A 20,140-nucleotide genomic window follows, 5' to 3' on the forward strand; every position below is an offset into this window, starting at 1 on the left:
GTAATTTGTATTCAAACAGGGAAAACAGTGCAATCTTACAAAAAAATTTCCCATTATTAACAGATTACACACACACACACATTTTATTTTAAAGATTTATTTGTTTTAGAGAGAGAGAGGGAGAGAGAATGCGTCTGTGCACGGGGGCAGGGGGCAGAGGGAGAGAGAATCTTAAGCAGACTCCCCGCTGAGTGCAGAGCCTGATGCGGGGCTTGATTTCATGACCCTGAGATCATGACCTGAGCTGAAATCAAGAGTTGGACGCTTAACTGAATGAGCTACCCAGGCGCCCCTGCTATACACACATTTTATAATACAATGTGTGGACAAAAATCTGAAAAGGAGATATTATGTCTTTTTCTCTTGAATGGGACAAACTGATTTTCCCAAATGATAAAGACATTTTAGCATAGTAGAGAAGCATTAATAACAAACTCTGACTGCATGTGATAATCTTGGTAGAAACAGTATAAGTTAATAAAAACTGTGGAATACAAAGCATTTTAACTAAAGTATGGATTTGTTACCTCCCAGTACAAGGAGTTGCAGGATGTAAACTTCTAACTGGATGTCCTTCATGACTTAGTTTATTTTTCTTTTAAGATTTTATCTATTTATCTCTCAGCAAGCGAGCACAAGCAGCCGGAGTGAGAGAGGGAGAAGCAGGCTCCCTGCTGAGCAGACAGCCTGATGCGGGGCTCAATCCCAGGACCCTGGGATCACGACCCGAGCTGAAGGCAGATGCTTAACCAACTGGGCCACCCAGGTGCCCTGTTCTGACTTAGTTTTAGAAGCAGATATGAATGTCATAACTACAGAATTTAATTCACTTAATATTCTTGAAATTGTTCTGAGTATTTTAAACATTCCCTTAAGGAGTTTTCATAAAATTAAATTATTTAGCAAACTATTTGTTTTTTTACTACATCACAGGACAACTTAAGCCATCAGGGTAGCACCATGGTGTGCCAAGGTACAAATGAATGAGATCTCTCCCTTACGGTATGACTGAGTTAAGGTAACTCCCTAAACACTTACAGTTATATTTTGAAATAAATGAGCTCTAAAGAGCAAAACAGATGACTATATTTTACCGTCAGTTCAACCACATACAAAAATGAAAGATAATGTTAAATATTTATTCTGCCATCTAAATTCACATCTTATCTTAGATGGGCTTATCATGGAGGCAAAATTATGAATTAAATATTATCCTAATATTTTCAAAGTTTACACTATCTTTGGTGATTTTTAGCACTCCATATTTAACTTAGTCTTATTTTATATAACTTTTTTTTTTTTTTTAGATTTTATTCATCTGACAGAGAGAGACACAGCAAGAGAGGGAACACAAGCAGGGGGAGTGGGAGAGGGAGAAGCAGGCTTCCAGCCGAGCAGGGAGCCCGATACGGGGCTCGATCCCAGGACACTGGGATCATGACCTGAGCTGAAGGCAGACGCCTAATGTCTGAGCCACCCAGGTGCCCCTTTATATAACTTTTGATGTAAAAATATACACTTAGTAAAATTATAGAAAAGATTTATGCAACAAATATTAGGAATACCCTCAGTATAAAATCATAGAAGGCAGAGGAAGAGTGGACAGGGACTAACATGCTGGCACATGTAATTATGCAGACACTCTTCAATCTCCCCTCCACGCACTGAGAGTGTTGCCTTCCATGGACGGCTGGATGAGTTTGGTCTCAACTTCAAAATTAATTATTTTACTATATAAATTCTGTCTATCACTCTTTATACTTCTCCTAACTCCTGGGGTATACATCCTATTATAATTTTTTATTGGGGGGTTTTTTATGTTTGAAAGCTGTTATGACAGAATTGTGTTTCCCCCCAAATTCCTCTGCTGAAGCCCTCACCATCTGTTAAATATGACTGTTTCTGGAGACAGGGCCTTTTCAGAGGTAATTAAGGCTCAATGAGGCCATAAGGGTGGGTGCTGTAATCCAACAGAACTGGTGTTCTAATAAGAGGAGGAGGGACGCCTTGGTGGCTCAGTTGGTTGGCTGCCTTCAGCTCAGGTCATGGTCCCAGGGTCCCGGGATCGAGTCCCACATCGGGCTCCCTGCGCAGCAGGGAGCCTGCTTCTCCTTCTCCCACTCCCTCCTGCTTGTGTTCGCTCGCTGAGAAATAGATAAAATCTTAAAAGAAAAAAAGAAAAGAAAAGGAGGAGACACCAGGAGAGCACACACACGGAGGAAAGGCCATGGGAGGTGACGGGGAGAAGGACCCATCTGCAAGGGCAAGAGAGAGGTCTCATCAGAAGCCAACCCTGTCTGCACCTTGGTCTTGGACTTCCAGCCTCCAGAACTATGAGGAAATAAATCCCTGTTGTTTAAGCCACCCAGACTGTAGTATTTTGTTATGGCAGCCCTAGCAGACTAATACAAAAGCTAAAAACCAGTTTTAGAAATTAAAACACGAAGTTTATTTTATAATCTTTTTGAATAGTGAATGAATGACTGGAATAAAAGCTGTCAAAACAAATACATGGAAATCTGTTCAGCATGCTCATGTGGAAATCCTGTTCTCTTACATAAAAGAAAAAGTCTCTGCTTTTGTGCGAGTCAACACCTTTCAGCCATGGTACATATGTGACTGTGAGGAGCGCTGGTATATAATTCCTGCCTGCAACATTGTGATAGGTTTCAGTCATATTTGACATCACTGAAATCTGACATGAATTCAGATTTCTGGGGCCTCTCACTTTATCTGAAGTTTCTTCCTCACCACCCCTACAGACAGACTTAATGTTCTGGCAATACTCAACTATTTATCATTCCCCTAGTACAGCACGGGGTTTTTTTGGCTCATCTTTTCTTTTTTTTCTTACTTTGCAGTAGGAATTTAGTATAGTATTTCTATAATAAATATGTACAAATTCCAGTTTATTGTGTTTTGGACAGCTGAAACCACTTTCACCTAAATTACCCTTTGCTTTTAAGAAAACATTTATTATCAAATTTTCACACATACAGAGGAGACACTATCACAACAAATTTCCATATACCCATCACCAAGGGTCCTCATTTCCATGCACCTGGCAGATGGCAAGTTTTTTAAATAAATGAATTAGACTGAACCCCTTCACATATTGAATGTATTGCTTAAACTTTGATATTTTTATAGTAGCAATAATAACATAAGCCTGATAATGTTTCCTTATAAATTTAGACAAAATAAGAAATCATTTGCACTAAAATGAAATATTTGTAAGTCTTAGTCTATCTTCTGTATTTATTTCAAAAAATCTGCCATGATGACTTTAGTACAGACTTAATGACTCTAATCTCATCCTGAAGTATGGTTATCATTGGCTTCAAGGATATGTTTTTTCACTTGGTTGCAGCTTTAAGTTGTTAGGAGGCAAAATAATAGACAAAAATACAATGAATTTCTAATTTTTAAAAACTCTTTTAAACCATTCCATAAGGTTAATAGTTTTGAATAGAATAAAATCTAGCTTAATCTTTATTTTTTAAGCAAAGTCTGATGAAAATCTTTGATAAATGAATCAATTATGCATAAGTATATACTAAGAAAAACATACTTACTATAGGCTATGATAATGATTCTCAACCTTTGCCCAATCAGTGATACGTTGGTATATCTCCTGGGGACATACTAGGACCTTCATGGGGACAAAAGTAGTAGGTCTGGGACCCTGAGAGATAAGGGCCTTGCTCCTCCCCAGACCTGGCGAGCTCCGAGAGGCAGTGCGGTGTGGACTGGGAGTTGAAGAGAAAGGACTATCAAGACAGTGTGTCAGGTTAGGAAGACGCCAGAGGCTAGGAGGCTGAGGCCAACAGGGAGCATAGGAAGGGGACTTCTGTGTGCCCAGACCACGCAGCAAGGAAAAAGAGTAACGTGAGACTATAAGTTACTGTGGACACACACAGTTTTCAGCCCGAGATTTACTCGCTCAGTGTCCAACTCTAGTCTGACCACAATGAGTAACCAGCATGAGCAGTGAAGGAAATACCAGAGAAGAAAAAATAAGGGGAAGGCTAGGGTTTCACAGGTTGTTAGATTAGTCGGTTTCTACCATTCTTCATCTCCTTTTGTTCTCCTGATACTGACAGTAAAATATGATCAAGAGAACTTAGGAACATGCCTGGATGTGGGAAACTCTAAATTCTGCAGGAAAGTTTACTCTATGTTTCATATTTTTCTACCGCCTGTTCATTTGGACCTTACCCCACTGTGCTGTCCCCTGCCCTGCCGCCACGCATCCACCATCAACACTACCACCGTCTGCTCTGTTCTCTCTCTTGTGCTTACTACCACTTCCAACCTCTGCTTGCTATCCCTCTGTCCAAACAAAGAGGGTGGAAAGCATGATGTCGTGACACACTAAGGATATTTTAAAAATGCAATGTGTTGCTACATACTATTTGGCAAAAAATGAGACGGGGGATAAGAACAGTATTAAATAATTTGTACTTGCTGTGTAACACAATATAGGCAGTACACAAGCTAATTTTACTCCTCAACGTTTTCTATAAAGCTTAGTCAGTAGATAATTTTAACTGTAAATACCTCCTGTATTATAATTTTTCTATTTTGTAAAGGTAATAATATAGCACTCCCTCCTACCCACCAGCCACAAGATGAATTTTTTTTTTTAAAGTGCTCCCATAAAAGGACCACTTTAAAAAGTCAGTGGTCTATACCACTGATACTGTTTATTTCTAAAATTACATTTGCTAGCATGGCCCTTAAAAATCTTCATGATAATGCAGCATGATATTTATTTATACCACTTATCTTTTGTGTCTTTCTTTAAGCAAAAAGAAGTTTCCCTCCCCCCGCCTAAGGTTTTGATGTGCATTATGAATCCAGGTGAAAAGGAATGAGGGGAACTAGGGTCTAATTTAGTCTTTGACATTTAATAAGGAGTTCAAAACAATAACTTTATAGAGACTAAATGCTATAGTAGTGGCAAATAAACTTAAAACTTTCAGGAAAAATATATGAATATAATTTTATTTTCCTTGGCATTTAAATGATGATTATTGAAAAATATAGATGATAATTGTTTATTTGTATTTTATCAAATCCTCTAACGAAGAATAAAGTTTCTTATGGTACTATTCTTGAAATTCATGCTGTGGGAAAGCCTAAAACTAGTCATTATAATAAAGAACTTAAGCATTTCCTCTTCGATTAGACTTAAGCTCCTTTCTTTTTTTTATTTCTTTTTTATTTTTTTATTGTTCTGTTAATCACCATACATTAAATCATTAGTTTTTGATGTAGTGTTCCATGATTCATTGTTTGTGCATAACACCCAGTGCTCCACGCAGAACGTGCCGTCTTTAATACCCATCACCAGATTAACCCCCCGCCCCAGGACCCTCAGTTTGTTTTTCAGAGTCCACCATCTCTCATGGTTCATCTCCCCCTCCGATTTACTCCCCTTCATTCTTCCCCTCCTGCTATCTTCTTCTTCTTTTTTTTTTTCTTAACATATACTGCATTATTTGTTTCAGAGGTACAGATCTGTGATTCAACAGTCTTGCACAATTCACAGTGCTCACCATAGCACATACCCTCCCCAATGTCTATCACCCAGCCACCCCATCCCTCCCACACCCCCACCACTCCAGCAACCCTCAGTTTGTTTCTTGAGATTAAGAATTCCTCATATCAGTGAGGTCATATGATACATGTCTTTCTCTGATTGACTTATTTCATGCAGCATAACACCCTCCAGTTCCATCCACGTTGCTGCAAATGGCAAGATCTCATTCCTTTTGATGACTGCATAATATTCCATTGTGTATATATACCACATCTTCTTTATCCATTCATCTGTCGATGGACATCTTGGCTCCTTCCACAGTTTGGCTATTGTGGACATTGCTGCTATAAACATTGGGGTGCATGTACCCCTTCGGATCCCTACATTTGTATCTTTGGGGTAAATACCCAGTAGTACAATTGCTGGATTGTATGGTAGCTCTATTTTCAACTGTTTGAGGAACCTCCATACTGTTTTCCAGAGTGGCTGCACCAGCTTGCATTCCTACCAACGGTGTAGGAGGGCTCCCCTTACTCCACATCCTCGCCAACATCTGTCGTTTCCTGACTTGTTAATTTTAGCCATTCTGACTGCTGTGAGGTGGTATCTCATTGAGGTTTTGAGTTGGATTTCCCTGATGCCGAGCGATGTTGAGCACTTTTTCATGTGTCTGTTGGCCATTTGGATGTCTTCTTTGGAAAAATGTCTGTTCATGTCTTCTGCCCATTTCTTGATCGGATCATTTGTTCTTTGGGTGTTGAGTTTGATAAGTTCTTTATAGATTTATAGTTCTTTATAGATTTATAGTTTCTTTATAGATTTTGGATACTAGCCCTTTATCTGATATGTCATTTGCAAATATTTTCTCCCATTCTGTCGGTTGTCTTTTGGTTTTGTGGACTGTTTCTTTTGCTGTGCAAAAGCTTTTTATCTTGATGAAATCCCAATAGTTCATTTTTGCCCTGGCTTCCCTTGCCTTTGGCGATGTTTCTAGGAAGATGTTGCTGCGGCTGAGGTCAAAGAGGTTGCTGCCTGTGTTCTCCTTTAGGATTTTGATGGACTCCTGTTTCACGTTTAGGTCTTTCGACCATTTGGAGTCTATTTTTGTGTTTGGTGTAAGGAAATGGTCCAGTTTCATTCTTCTGCATGTGGCTGTCCAATTTTCCCAACACCATTTGTTGAAGAGACTGTCTTTTTGCCATTGGACATTCTTTCCTGCTTTGTCGAAGATTAGTTGACCATAGAGTTGAGGGTCCATTTCTGGGCTCTCGATTCTGTTCCATTGATCTATGTGTCTGTTTTTGTGCCAGTACCATACTGTCTTGATGATGACTAAGCTCAACCTTTCTGATACTAAAATGTAGTCAACTGTTAAAGTATTACGGTGATATTCTAGTATTGCATCAGGCCAATACAGTAGGGAAATCTGTTGATTTTATAAGTTAGTCTAACAACCAAATGAATGTTGTCTAATAAGAAAAAAACCACCCCTGCGGTGCCTGGGTGGTATAGCCGGTTGGGCGCCTGACTCTTGGTTTCCGCTTAGGTCAGGATCTCTGCTCAGCATGGACTCTGCTTGGGATTCTACTTCTCTCTACTCCCCACTCCCACCCCACCCGCAAAACACACACGCACACACTCTCCCTCTCTCAAATAAATAAATAAATCTTAAAAAAAAAAAAAAAAACCCACCCCTGGACAGGCATATGGCAATTTTCTCCTCCAGTGGTCTAGCATCCCTCTAAAGAAGATATTCATGAGGAAGCCCTAAAGTGTATTAAATCAGAGGTGGCTTCCTACAAACATACATCTAGACAACACAAAACATCCAGACAAAACTGAAATGTTCATTTAGTCACCTACAAATTTCCAAATGTTAAGTTTAGAATAGTCAAAAAAGAATTTTTGAAGTTTTAACCTGAATACTGAAATGGGAATGGTTATAACATAGTGACTAATTCAGGTGTATATTTTTAAAAGGAGAGGAGAAAATGCAAATAAGATGCTCTAATGCCAACTCACACATCTCTGCCATGTCGAACTTCATCCTGCTCTTTGGACTGACGGCGGCGCTGTCTGGCAGACGTGGCCGAAGATGCTGATGATGTTCCAGATTCCGAGTCCTCTGAACTTTGGCCTCCAGAGCCATTTACATCAAAAAGGTGCTGTTCTACTGCCGACCGGATGGTTCTTTCTAAGAGTCTAATAAAAGCAGAACACAGAGTCCATCAGGCAATCAAATTTATCAGTGATTGCCTTTAAAAATTTATATCCATAATTTGGGAAATATCAGCATTTGTTCAATGGTAGATCTACCACAGCTTCATGAGCAAAGACCGCATATGAGACATCTCAAAATATCTGCATCGTGTGTTAAAAATAAAACGAAACCTACCACTTTGATCACTGGGTTTTTCATCTTTGTAGGTCCAGGATGACTGAAATGCTCACAGCAAGCCTGGCAACAATTATCAGAGGCATTCAGGAAGTAAGGGTCATTTAATATAAAGCAGAATGAGGAAATATTTTTTCCTCATAGAATAATAATAGACCTATTCTTATAAAGGTGAGTTCCTTCGGATTTCATACCAGCTCTGCAGAGGCAGACAGTATGGTTTACAAAGCAAACGGGCACAAATGATTTTATGATACCTATTATCTATGTAGAATCTCTTTAAGATAAAATTATACAGGGAATAATGCTATTAAAAAGGAACACCTCACCAGAACAATCACTATTTAGAACAGCAAAATCTTTCTGAACCTCTATGCAATTAAATTGTGATGTATATAATTGAAGCTGTTATCATGCAAACATCCCAATATGTGTTACTGAAGATGGCAGGATAGATTTACTTCATTTAACATGAGGAAATACTAGAAGCAAAGGGGCTGAAGAGTGCATGGTGAGATAGAGAAGGTATCCTTATTAAAGCTATATAATCTTTTAATGTGTCTAAGCCTTCTTTTATCACCACATTATTTAATTCTGAATAAGCTGGCATGGAAAATTCTAAACATATACTCCTCAAACCATGTTTTCCTGCACTTGAAAAAAGAATCACATCCAAACTCATCAAACTGTAGACATTAAGTATGTGTAGTTCTTTGTATATTAATTATATTTCAATAAAGCTATTAAAAATTTAAAAAGAACCACATATTTATTTTTAAAATGTTCAGATTAAGAAATACATTCACTTAAATAAGATGGGTTTTGAAAAATTTAAGAAGTTTGATTTTCCAAATGTCGTTTTATAATAGACACATGGTAATCTCATTAAAACTATTTGAAGACAATGAACAAGTGTAGTCTAACTTGGGATTAGAACTTCTATGTTTAGGGGTACCTGGGTGGTATGATTGGTTGAGTGTCCAACTCTTGGTTTTGGCTCTCTTTGTGATCTCAGGGTCGTGAGATCGAGCCCCGAGTTGGGCTCTGTGCTCAGCTCAGGGTCTGCTTAAGACTTTCTCTCCCTCTCCCCCTCTCACCCCAACAAATAAATGAATGCATGAATGAATGAATAAATGAATCTTTAAAACAAAGAGTTTTTATATTTAGAACTCCACATCCCAATGATTCAAGATTACCTAACTGTGGTCTCTAGGAATGTGAGCGAATTAACGTATACATACAAACTAACTCCACACCTTTTCCAAACTATACAAGACCTATAAGAAGTAAAGGTTATCAGAAATACACAAGAAAGAACATATCAGTCTTGGTACAATTCTGGAATCTCTTTAAAATTCACAAAGCTAAGAGAGGTCAGTCCTGCCCTCTCATTGCTTCCACACCTAACAAAGAAGGAAAAAAAAATCCCAATTCATCCTATTGGATCCAAATTCATCCTACTCAGTGCTTCTTTAAATTATTCTCTCTTCCTCCTTATCACATCTTTCCTCCTCTTCCTCCTGATCCCTGTTGATGGAAGATGCGCTAAAAAGGCCCATTTACACCTTAGCAAGGAAGGAAGAGAGGTGTGTGTGAAGGAAAATCTTTAAGCAAGAAACTATTCACAAATATTTATTTAGTGCCTAATATACACAAGGCACTTTTCTAGGTGTTAGGGATAGAGCCATGAATATGACAAATAAGATCCCCATGTTTATGGAACTTACATTCCTATGAGGCAAGAGAGCTAATAAACAAATCCTGAAATTTCAGAAAGTGATAAATTCTCTCCAAAATGCTGTACAGGATAGGAGAAGGACTGCAGAGAGTCGGGGATGGCTTCTCAGAGGAAGAGGACATGTGAACAAAAAAGTGAATGATAAGAAAATGAATGGCCAGGCTGAAAAACAGCCAGTGTAAGGGCTCTGGGGCAAATATAAGCTTGGCCTATTCCAGAAACAGAATGTCACGTGCTTGAAGCATGATGAGCAATGTGGTCAGAGAGGGAGGCCAGGGTAGGTAACTGGAGCTTGGATTTTAGTCCAGTTGGTAGCCTTAGGAGGAAAGAGATACATGATGGGCATCATCAGTAGAGCACTGTCCTGCCCTATGGATAGAGGACTTGTTGCCATCACTAATTTGCTTTTGATTCTATGTCCCTCTTAGACTGTAAAGTCCCTGAAGGCAGAGCCCGAGGCTTAGTTGACATTACACACCTAACACTATGCTTGGCATATCGCAGGTACTCAATACATGTAGGCTGATTAAAAATAAGGAAGGAAGAAGTAAAGACACTGTCACTACTTTAACCTTTAATAGCGTCTTCCACTCTAAGGTACCTCCTCAAACACGTATTTTGCAAACACTAATAGACTCTGACATTATTTTGACTGAAACAAAAATCTCGCATGTTCAAATGGTTGAGCTGTCTCTAGTCACACGCCCACACAGAAGCTCAAACAGGAACACTTCTTATTTAGTCCTCTTCCCTCAGTGGTTTTAAAAATCATCATAAGTTGCTTACTGTATTAATCTTCCAATACTACACACCATTAGAGTAGCTTTTTTTCTGTTCGATAAATGGGAAAGGGAACCCAAATAACTTACTCTCCAGTTGTCGAAACATTGCTGACTTGGGATACATGCGTGCTGTGGAAAAGAAGCACAAAGAAAGTCAGATTAGACAGAGCGTCAGAGACTGTGAACCAAACACCTGAAGGGGATTCCAGACTGAAAGTATTAGCTAGACTCTGAGTGACCCCTGCACAATGTTTAACCCATCCCCTGACAGATGCTGATTTTCACTTGTTTCTGGAATTACAGGATGCCCCTGGGTGTTTACTCCTGAATAGTGTCCCCCCCCCCATTTTAAAGATGTCCATGATAGACCGTTTCAAAGTGACCTTTAAAAACCATCTCTACCTCTCCCCCTACTATCCTGGCCCTCACTCTCCTTCAGTGTCTTTTTATTTACCCAAAATATTAGTACAATGCCACTGCCTGCCTTCCTGCTACCACCTCTACCATTCCCTGCTCTCTCCAGCCCAAATCTCTTCCCTCCTCGTCCACTCCCTCCAGACCTGCAGACAGAAGCGACTTTCTAAAACTGCTCAGAACAGGCAGACAGCAGCAGGAACCACAGGGGACAGAGAGCAAGGAACAACACTGGTTTCTACACAACTCTTTCTTTTTTAAGATATATTTTTAAAAAAGATTTTACTTATTTCAGAGAGAGAGCGTAAGCGGGGGGAAGGGTGGAAGAAGCAGGTTCCCCACTGAGCAGGGAGCCCTACATGGGGCTTGATCCCAGGACCCTGAGATCATGACCTGAGCTGAAGGCAGACACTTAACTGACCGAGCCACTCAGGCGTCCCCACACAACTATTTCTAAGACACCTTTCTTCCTGAGTTCCTCAAGATGGAGAATCCTTCAAGCTCTATGTTTCATCTCAACACCTAATTTATGGCCCCTTTATTGAGCACTTACAAAGTTCCTCTACTTTTCTATTTCCTCCAAAGCCTGAATTCCTTTGAAAGCATTACAAAGTAGTCAACCTAAAGTGGAATGGTGAACTTATAGGACACTATCTGATAAGCACCCTCTGGAACTTCACCCCTCTTGCCTGCCCCCTGTGTTCATATAATCACAATGAGGTCGAGGCCGGCAGCAATTTTAGCAGTTTCTCACAGTCTACCCACCCATGGTTAGTCAGCTTCTAAATCAAGATTCAAAAGTCTGTTTAAACGTCTATGTTTGTCACACTATAGTTTTACCTAATAGATACAATAGTTCCCTTTTCTCCTCCTTTGTACAAAATACCTGAAGGAAATGACAGGTGTTAATGACCAAGGCTGATGGCTGCCTTTCAATCACCCCAAACATCCTTGGATAGACCATGCAATTTTGAACATAGAAACTTTTTTGTTAAATCATCTGTTGGGTTTTTCTCCCATGTACGTGGGTATTTCATCTCTTTCCACTCAGAATCTAAGTACCTCAAGGGATTGTATGATATCTCTCTTTTTCTTTCATTATACTCTCTGCCACTATCATAACCACCATCAGACCCAGCCTAGCACTCATTATCCCAGAGGTGATCAACAGACACTCACTCTTCAGCCCAGAGAGTTTCCTTAAAATGAGTTGTTGCTGTCTGTCATGGCCACAAACCACAGCCAAATCCCAGAAGAGACACATAAAATAATGCTATTGTTCACAAGGGAAACTGATGAGAAAAACCTTAATAAATGAGTAAATAAGCAAATGAACAAATAAATACACCCTAACGCTTACTGAGTACTTACTATGTTTCAGACACCGTGTCAAGTATTTTGTACATATATTTTCTTGTTTGCTATTTACAATAACCCATGAGGTAGGTACTATTGTTTTCTCAATTTTCAGTTGAAGAGGTTAGAGGTTAAGTAACTTGCCCACAGTGACAGAGCCAAGAAGTAGATGAGCTGGAATTTGAACCAAGAAAGTTTTAGCTCAGAGTCTAAGCTCTTAATCACTACACTAGACATTCAATCCATCACTCACTAGAAGAAAATCTCACTAGAATCATCTTTGTAGATGGAGGCTTGGATTTGGTGTTTTACTTTGCTTTTAATCACAACCATTTTTCTCATCTGCCTCACAATGCTTGTTATTCACAGTGGTTCCCAGATTACATAACCAATAATATATCCTTTGCTGTTCTCTGTCCTTAAATGGAACAGGCAGTCCCTGCTTTTGATGCTTTGTGGCTCACCCTCTGTGAAGTCAACACTGTGGAATTAACTCCTATATTTCACTTCTCAGTGTAGTTACAAAGCCTCAGTTTGGGGAGCACAGCCCAATGTGAATGATGGCTCTGGGGGGACACAGAAGAGGGGGGAAATATTGATCTGCTAGATGCTAAAAATATTCCAAAGGCATAGAAGTATAATCAGTCCTCCATGCTGTCTCAGATGAGTAGATGTACATCCTTTCTCCCTTCTACACACTTATTTTAAAAAAAGATTTTATTTATTTATTTAATTGACAGAGAAAGAGAAAGAGACAGTGAGAGAGGTAACACAAGCAGGGGGAGTGGGAGAGGGAGAAGCAGGCTTCCCGTGGAGCAGGGTGCCCGATGGGGGGCTCGATCCCAGGACCCTGGGATCATGACCTGAGCTGAAGGCAGACGCTTAACCAACTGAGCCACCCAGGCGCCTCCATTCTACACACTTTTGACCTGAACTTCTTTTTGCTTATTAAAGCACACACTGATATTTTTATGTTCCTTTTGGGGGGACTGGGCGGCAGGACACAAAAAGAAAGGCGAGGAAGAAAGAGACAAGAAAATGACATCAAGTAGAAACAGGTTCTGAGATTACTAACTCTACATTGGTGCTTCTCAAATCCTAAGGCGCATCTGAATTATCCAGGATCTTGTTCGCACACAGACTCCAATTCAGTAGGTCTAGGTCTCAGAAAGGGGAAGCTGAGATTCTGCCTTTCTAACAAATTCTACAGTGATTCTGATGCTGTTGATTTGTGGAAGACACTGATTAGCAAAGCTGTAATTCCCTGCAACTAAGATTCTTCAAGACTTCAATTACTTAGATATCACAATAGCTATTTTTAAACATTCTAATCTACATAATGAGGGTATGCACTGGAAAACTTATGCTAGCATAAGTGAATAAGAGGCAACACATCAAAATTTCCCTCATAGCTTAAAGAAAAATGGCCTAAGCCATCTAAATCAGTCTTTTTTTTTTTTTAAAGATTTTATCTATTTATTTGAGGAAGAGAGCACAAGCGGGGAGGAGGGGCAGAAGGAAGGGGAGAAGCAGACTCCCTGCTGAGCAGGGACATGGGGCTCAATCCCAGGACCCTGGGATCATGACCTGAGCTAAAGGCAGAAGCTTAACTGAGCCATTTTCGAATGCAAAATAAATGAATAGATCAATGACAAAAGCAAGGAATTAAATCATATTCAATTTTGCTAATATATTGATCTTAGGTCAAATTTATGATAATTTATACTTTTATGTTTTTCTAATAGGCCTTTAGAATTTTTGGTATACTTAACATGTCCATATTTTCATGTTTTTTAAGCAGAATTTCTCTAAGGAAAGTATTCTTTTTTTTTTTTTAAAGATTTTATTTATTTATTTGAGAGAGAGAGAGAATGAGAGATAGAAAGCACGAGAGGAAAGAAGGAAGAGGGTCAGAGGGAGAAGCAGACTCCCCGCTGAGCAGGGAGCCCGATGCGGGACTCGATCCCGGGACTCCAGGATCATGACCTGAGCCGAAGGCAGTCGCTTAAACAACTGAGCCACCCAGGCGCCCATCTAAGGAAAGTATTCTGAGAAGAGAACATGTTCCATTGGGATTCAGAAAAGAGAAGTTCTGGTCTTGGCTCCGCAGTTAATTAGCTGAAATCATAGATTGCTGGTTAGCCTGGCTGCTTTGGATAGGTTTCTTTATACCAAAAATGAAAGGCCTGGCTAGTGATCCCCGTGGTTTTCTTTTAGCTCTAAAAGTTTACTGCTCTAAAGTTTAAATCATTACAAAAGGTTATAATTGCATAATATATTATGACAGTTTTAGTCATAGTTATGGTTTATTAAATACCAATATGGCTTTGGTCAGGTATCCAGCCACCTGTATAGTTCCTGTGGGATGTGCTATCAATAACTCACCAATAACAAGATTTCTAAGAATATTTAATGACAGACATAAGGGCTATTTCCATAGCTATAATTCACTCATGAAGGTAATTCTAAGAAAATGACAAAAGGGCAACAAGCAAATAAGCTAAAGTGAGAGATACAGACTTCCTTCGTCTACATGGAACTTGTTTTTTATCCTTTGCAGAAAGCGAAGAAAAATGAATTTTTTTCAGAGCCCTTGACTGGTTTGCTAACAAAGTTTCTTACTTACGCAATATAAACACTTGAATATGGAAGGGATCATCTCCTAATGTTGATAAAGCTAGTATTCAAAGCTGAAAAAAATAAGCTTCTTATGCAGACTCCAGAACTATGGTCAATTTCATTACCCAAGCCTACTGTGAGTGATGATGCAACCACATTTGCTATTGGTATAGTCTTTTAAAACAGATTCTAAGCCTACTCTGCAATATATTCTATGACACACCTGAATATATTTAGTCTGTATCTCCATTAACAAAACTCAAACTACATTTCTGGAAGCTGAATATGCTCAACAATATTAGTCTATAAATTTGCATGTGGTAAGATGCACAGAATGCCTGTTGACAAGTGATTCTTTAATTAGATCTCTTGATTTGAAATAAAGAAATCTACATATAAAAAGAAAGAAGTTTCAAATCTACTAAAATCCGACATCTTGAAAAAGCATGTGTTCTCTTTTTTTATACGTTCTCTTACTTCAGTATGTTCTCTTCCGTGGTATACAAATATTATTTGGTAAACTATTATTGTTTCAATAGGAACTGTTAGGTCGAACAGAATTATCCTTTTCCCCCCCCTCTAGAATATTTACATTTAGTCAGTTTTTTCTTTTTAATGAGTAAGGATTTAAAAAACAATTATGTGACGTTTAATTCAGCCTAAGGATGAAGATCATGTAACTAATCATCAAAATAGCATGAAGCTCCTAATTTGTCTATTTAACAGAATACAATATTTTTAGTATTATTTTAAAATACTAAAAGATGATATGCAGCATCAACACTATAAGATGAATCTAACGTTATTTCTTACAGTTGTGTAACAGATTTCTAATTAAAACTTTTTCATTAAAACCATGTCTTCCGTGGACAATGTCATACATTAAAAGAAATACACTTGGGGTACCTGGGTGGCTCAGTCATTAAGCGCCTGCCTTCAGCTCAGGTCATGATCCCAGAAAAAAAAAAATACACTTGATCTTCAATATTCACTTTGTTTTAACTTTTAGCTATGATTATGATATACAGAAATTTAATGATGCATTTATAGGTATTCAAACGTTGACAAAAATTGTATTACCCTTTTGTGGTGGTGTTATAGACAGTTTGGATCTAAAAAACCTCACATTTTGGTTTTAAATCAAATACTATGCATATAATACTAGAACATAAATTGAAAACATACTTCATGGATATTAGTTAGGAGGAAAATATTTATTCTCATACTTTATCAAACATCACACTTCATATTCCTTTAAGTATTAGGACTATTTTGAAGAAAAAAACTATTCTTCATTCCTACATTTTGATGATCTATTAAATATTTTCTTTTTTTTAAAGATTTTATTTATTTATTTGACAGAGAAAGACACAGCGAGAGAGGGAACACAAGCAGGGGAATGGGGAGAGGGAGAAGCAGGCTTCCTGCCGAGCAGGGAGCCCGAAGCGGGGCTCAATCCCAGGACCCCGGGATCATGACCTGAGCTGAAGGCAGACACTTAACGACTGAGCCACCCAGGCGCCCCGATTAAATATTTCCTAACAAATTAAATAGAGCCCATCAAAATATCAAAATACTCACCTTTTGTATAGCTTTTTGTTCAGGCCCCAATTACTGGAGTTTTCAGTTTTACATATTTAGCATGTTTTTGCATAAAAAGAAATTCAGAGTTTTAGTTTTTAGACTAAGGTCTTTGTAAAGCAAAATTCTGAATGAAATGAATAGTTCACTATGTATACTCATTTATAGATGAGGAAATTGAGCTTCAAAGAGGTCTAATATCTCATTCAAGTTTACACAGCTCTGGCTGTGTAAGCCAGATGGCTTCAGTGTGTGTCCTTAATAAGGACATAATCCTTATTCTCAAATAATGCTGCTATTCATATAAACCTTTGGCTATATATCTAGTTATTTTCTTAGAACAGATTACTCAAAGTACTTTTTTGGATTCAAATGGAATTTTCTTCTTTTCAAAATTTATACATTCCAGGAAAATTTTTATTTCTAGATTTTCATGTTTATTAGTATGAAATTGCAAACAAGCAGTCTTTAATCTTTTATTTATTTTTTTAGATTTATTTATTTATTTGAGAGAGAGAGAGAGAAAGAGGGAGCAAGCGAGGGAGGAGGAAAGAGGGGGAGGGAGAGAGAATCTCAGGCAGACTCCCTGTTGAGTGTGGAGCCCCATGCAGGGTTCAATCTCATGACCCTGAAATCAGGACCTGAGCTGAAATCAAGAGTCAGACTCTCAACCGATTGAGCCAGCAGTCTTTAATCTTTTAAAAACTACTATATCCCTTGGCCACAAACTTCAATTCTGATTATTAGTTTTGTTCTTTTTTTTTCTTAAGTTTACCAGAGGTTTTTCTATTTTATAATTTCATTTTTATTCCCAAAGAACCAGTTTCTGATTCAAACATCAGTTCTGCTCTTTTTTCCATTTATTATTATTAAAACCTTCTAAATTTCTAAGAGGTTGCTTTTCTTCTTTTATATCATTTCTTATTCTGATTGTGTGGCTCATTTATTTTCATTCTTAAGAAGGTGAAGTCACCTCTTAAAAAGAGCTTAGATTCACAAATTTTGATATGGATGTTCCCCCTTTTTCTTACCAATAGTCTACACTAGTTTTTATTTCCTCTTTGAATTTTCTCCTCTCTTTAGGAGAGTTTTCATTGGTTGACTGGAAATTTTTTGGTATCAATTACACCATGGTCAGAATACATGACTGTTAAAATTTCTACTCTTTTTTTTTTTTAAGATTTTATTTATTCATTTGAGATAAAGAGAGAGCACAAGTGGTGGGGGTGATGAGGGGTAGAGGGAGAGGGACAAGCAGATTCCCTGCTGAACAGGGAGCCCGACGTGGGGCTCGATCCCAGGACCCCAGCATCACAACCCGAGCCAAAGGCAGATGCTTAACCGACTGAGCCACCTAGGCACCCCAAAAATTTCTACTCTTCAAGAATTTCCAGATACAGCTGAATAATTTCTTAGAAAGTAGCAGGAATTTTTGCACTCTACTTATAGGGTGCAAAGTTTAGTACGTAATGCTCATTTATTTTAAATCTCATTGATTATGTAAAATTCTCAGGGTTATTTATTTTGTAAATTTTATTAAATAAATATAATTGTATGTATAAGTTCTATGCTTCAAATGTGTTTATTTTTGTTAACTTAAGAGTTAAAATTCCTATCATTTGAAGCTGTGCTATTTTACACATGCTAATTTATAGCCTTTATGTGTTTAGTCCATACTAAATAAAGTCCAGGTTTGTCCTGTTACACAAATTTGGCACTGAACTCTAGTTGTCCTGGTATTGATATTGCCCTCTCTGCTTTCCTTTTGTTCACATTTATCAGATGTAAATTCTAAATTTTTATTATTAATCTTTCTGTGCCATTTTGTTTCAGGTATGGCTCTTTGGAGCAAAATATAGTTCAAGTTTTGTTTTGTTTTGTAATTTTAGTTTTTATCAAAGAATTTGACCATTTATATTTACTGTCATAGTTGATGTATTTATTCTAGTTTTGTGTTTTTGCTTTATATTTTCTAATCTGGGAGCTTCCTTTTCCTATGATTTCTGTCTTTGCTTTTATCTTCTGAGGAGATTTACATTATAGAAATCTTACACAATTTTCTACTAGTGGTTGCTTCTTACACCCATATATCTCTAAAAGTAAAACAAAAACCCCCAAAACAAACAAAAAAACTCAAAACTCTTGACTCCTGCTTCTATTCTCCTACCTTCCATGCAAGATAAGAAATTCAAAATTTTATTACTTTCTTTGTCCCTCCACCAATGAGTCTAATCGGTTTCTACCACTTAATTAAAAAAATTTCTTTTAAAATTCACCTCTCAATTAGCTGGGCATAAACTTTGATTTCTACTTATTCATATTAGTATTTTTTTTTCCTTAGAATCATAATTTTTAGGTTGACTCTCTAATCTTTGACTTCATATCTAGCATTATTTCTACCAGTTTTTTCTTACCCTTTGATCTTCGTTTTGGAGGAGCTTCTCAAGTTTCTTCTCATCATGTACTTGATTTATTTTTAATTATTTCTGCTCTTTACTGTTTACCACATATTGCTAATACATTTCTAGGTTCTCTTTTCCCTCCTTATTTCAGCTATTCTTCTATGTCTCTAAACTTGTAATTATAAACCTATTCTGCCCTTACAGGGTTCTTACTTACGTTTCAGAGAGGGTTAGTTATGTCCTTAAGCATTTTCTGGAAGAAGATTAGTAATACTACTTTTCTTTCTTTCTTTTTTTTTTTTTAAAGATTTTATTTATTTATTTGAGAGAGAGAATGAGAGATAGAGAGCATGAGAGGGAAGAGGGTCAGAGGGAGAAGCAGACTCCCCGCCGAGCAGGGAGCCCAACATGGGACTCGATCCCGGGACTCCAGGATCATGACCTGAGCCGAAGGCAGTCGCTTAACCAACTGAGCCACCCAGGCGCCCTAGTAATACTACTTTTCAAGTTTTCTTCTGAATCATGTAAAAAGAAACTCTCTGAAATCTGTTTTTACACTGAGTCCTCAGGGTAAGTCATCCTTTCTCTTAGTTTGTAATTTCTCTTTATAGGTCCCAAATAATTCTTTGTGTTCTGTGGTTCCTAAGGAGAATCCATCAATCCAGGCAGGGTCATTACCAACACCCTGGGTGGGTAGATTGTTCCTTGTTTATTTCATCATCCTTTGGCTGTGGGCAGATGCCTGCTCATGAATTTAGATTTTAAGAGCCAATATATGAGTCTGCCCTAGAACAATCTACGATGCATAAATAGGTGCACTTGCTATTTGGTCCAATTTTCTGACTAAGCTGGAGAATCAGTACAACAAATTTGTACTTTGTTTTTGTACAGTGTACTCTTGAAAGCACACATTATGTCCAGTAATCTTCCTTCCTTTTTTATCATCTCAAATGCTTTAAGTGACTGAGTATCCCAGGGGGATAGCTTTGCATACTAAATGTTCTAGTCTTTGAATAGATGTTGACATAAAGAAGCTAATGGGGGCAGAGAGGTGAAAAAGAATATGCGGCTCAGCTCTGAATAGTTCAGAAAGTAACTTTCTGTTCAGTAGGGAGAATGTCACTCATTTTTCTGGTCGGTGCAGTGGACAGAGGAAGGAATCCAATTTAGTTTTCTTCCCCCCCGCCTTTGTAAAAAATCTGACAAGCTCAGATATCAAGAACTCAATATTGAATCCCTAGAGAATTATATGATGAACATTAGCTAAGTTTATAACCATTCTTCAGTATAAAATACTTATACTAGTGG

General features: G+C 38.0%; 1 protein-coding gene and 1 long non-coding RNA gene across 10 annotated transcripts in view; one reads left to right on the forward strand and one right to left on the reverse strand.

The window, feature by feature from the left end:
* LOC141372631 (uncharacterized) overlaps nt 1–1,357 on the forward strand; it is a 29,317-nt gene extending 27,960 nt beyond the window's left edge. Inside the window, exon 3 of the long non-coding RNA XR_012377976.1 lies at nt 1,308–1,357. This is a non-coding gene — a long non-coding RNA (uncharacterized lncRNA). The remainder of the gene's footprint in view (nt 1–1,307) is intronic.
* Nucleotides 1–20,140, reverse strand: part of FAM13A (family with sequence similarity 13 member A) — a 368,559-nt gene that overhangs the window by 58,043 nt on the left and 290,376 nt on the right. For 8 of the 9 annotated variants that reach the window (XM_073891947.1, XM_073891949.1, XM_073891948.1 and 5 more), the window contains 2 exons: nt 10,548–10,589; nt 7,568–7,747 (listed from right to left, as the gene is read on the reverse strand). In XM_073891947.1, the coding sequence (XP_073748048.1) occupies nt 7,568–7,747; nt 10,548–10,589 (222 nt within the window). The remainder of the gene's footprint in view (nt 1–7,567; nt 7,748–10,547; nt 10,590–20,140) is intronic. The other variant, XM_073891945.1, reaches the window with a different exon arrangement.

Source organism: Callorhinus ursinus, unplaced genomic scaffold (genome assembly GCF_003265705.2).
Source record: "Callorhinus ursinus isolate GAN/ISIS: 27379988/994484 unplaced genomic scaffold, GSC_fseal_2.0 scaffold4, whole genome shotgun sequence".
Classification (NCBI taxonomy): domain Eukaryota; kingdom Metazoa; phylum Chordata; class Mammalia; order Carnivora; family Otariidae; genus Callorhinus; species Callorhinus ursinus.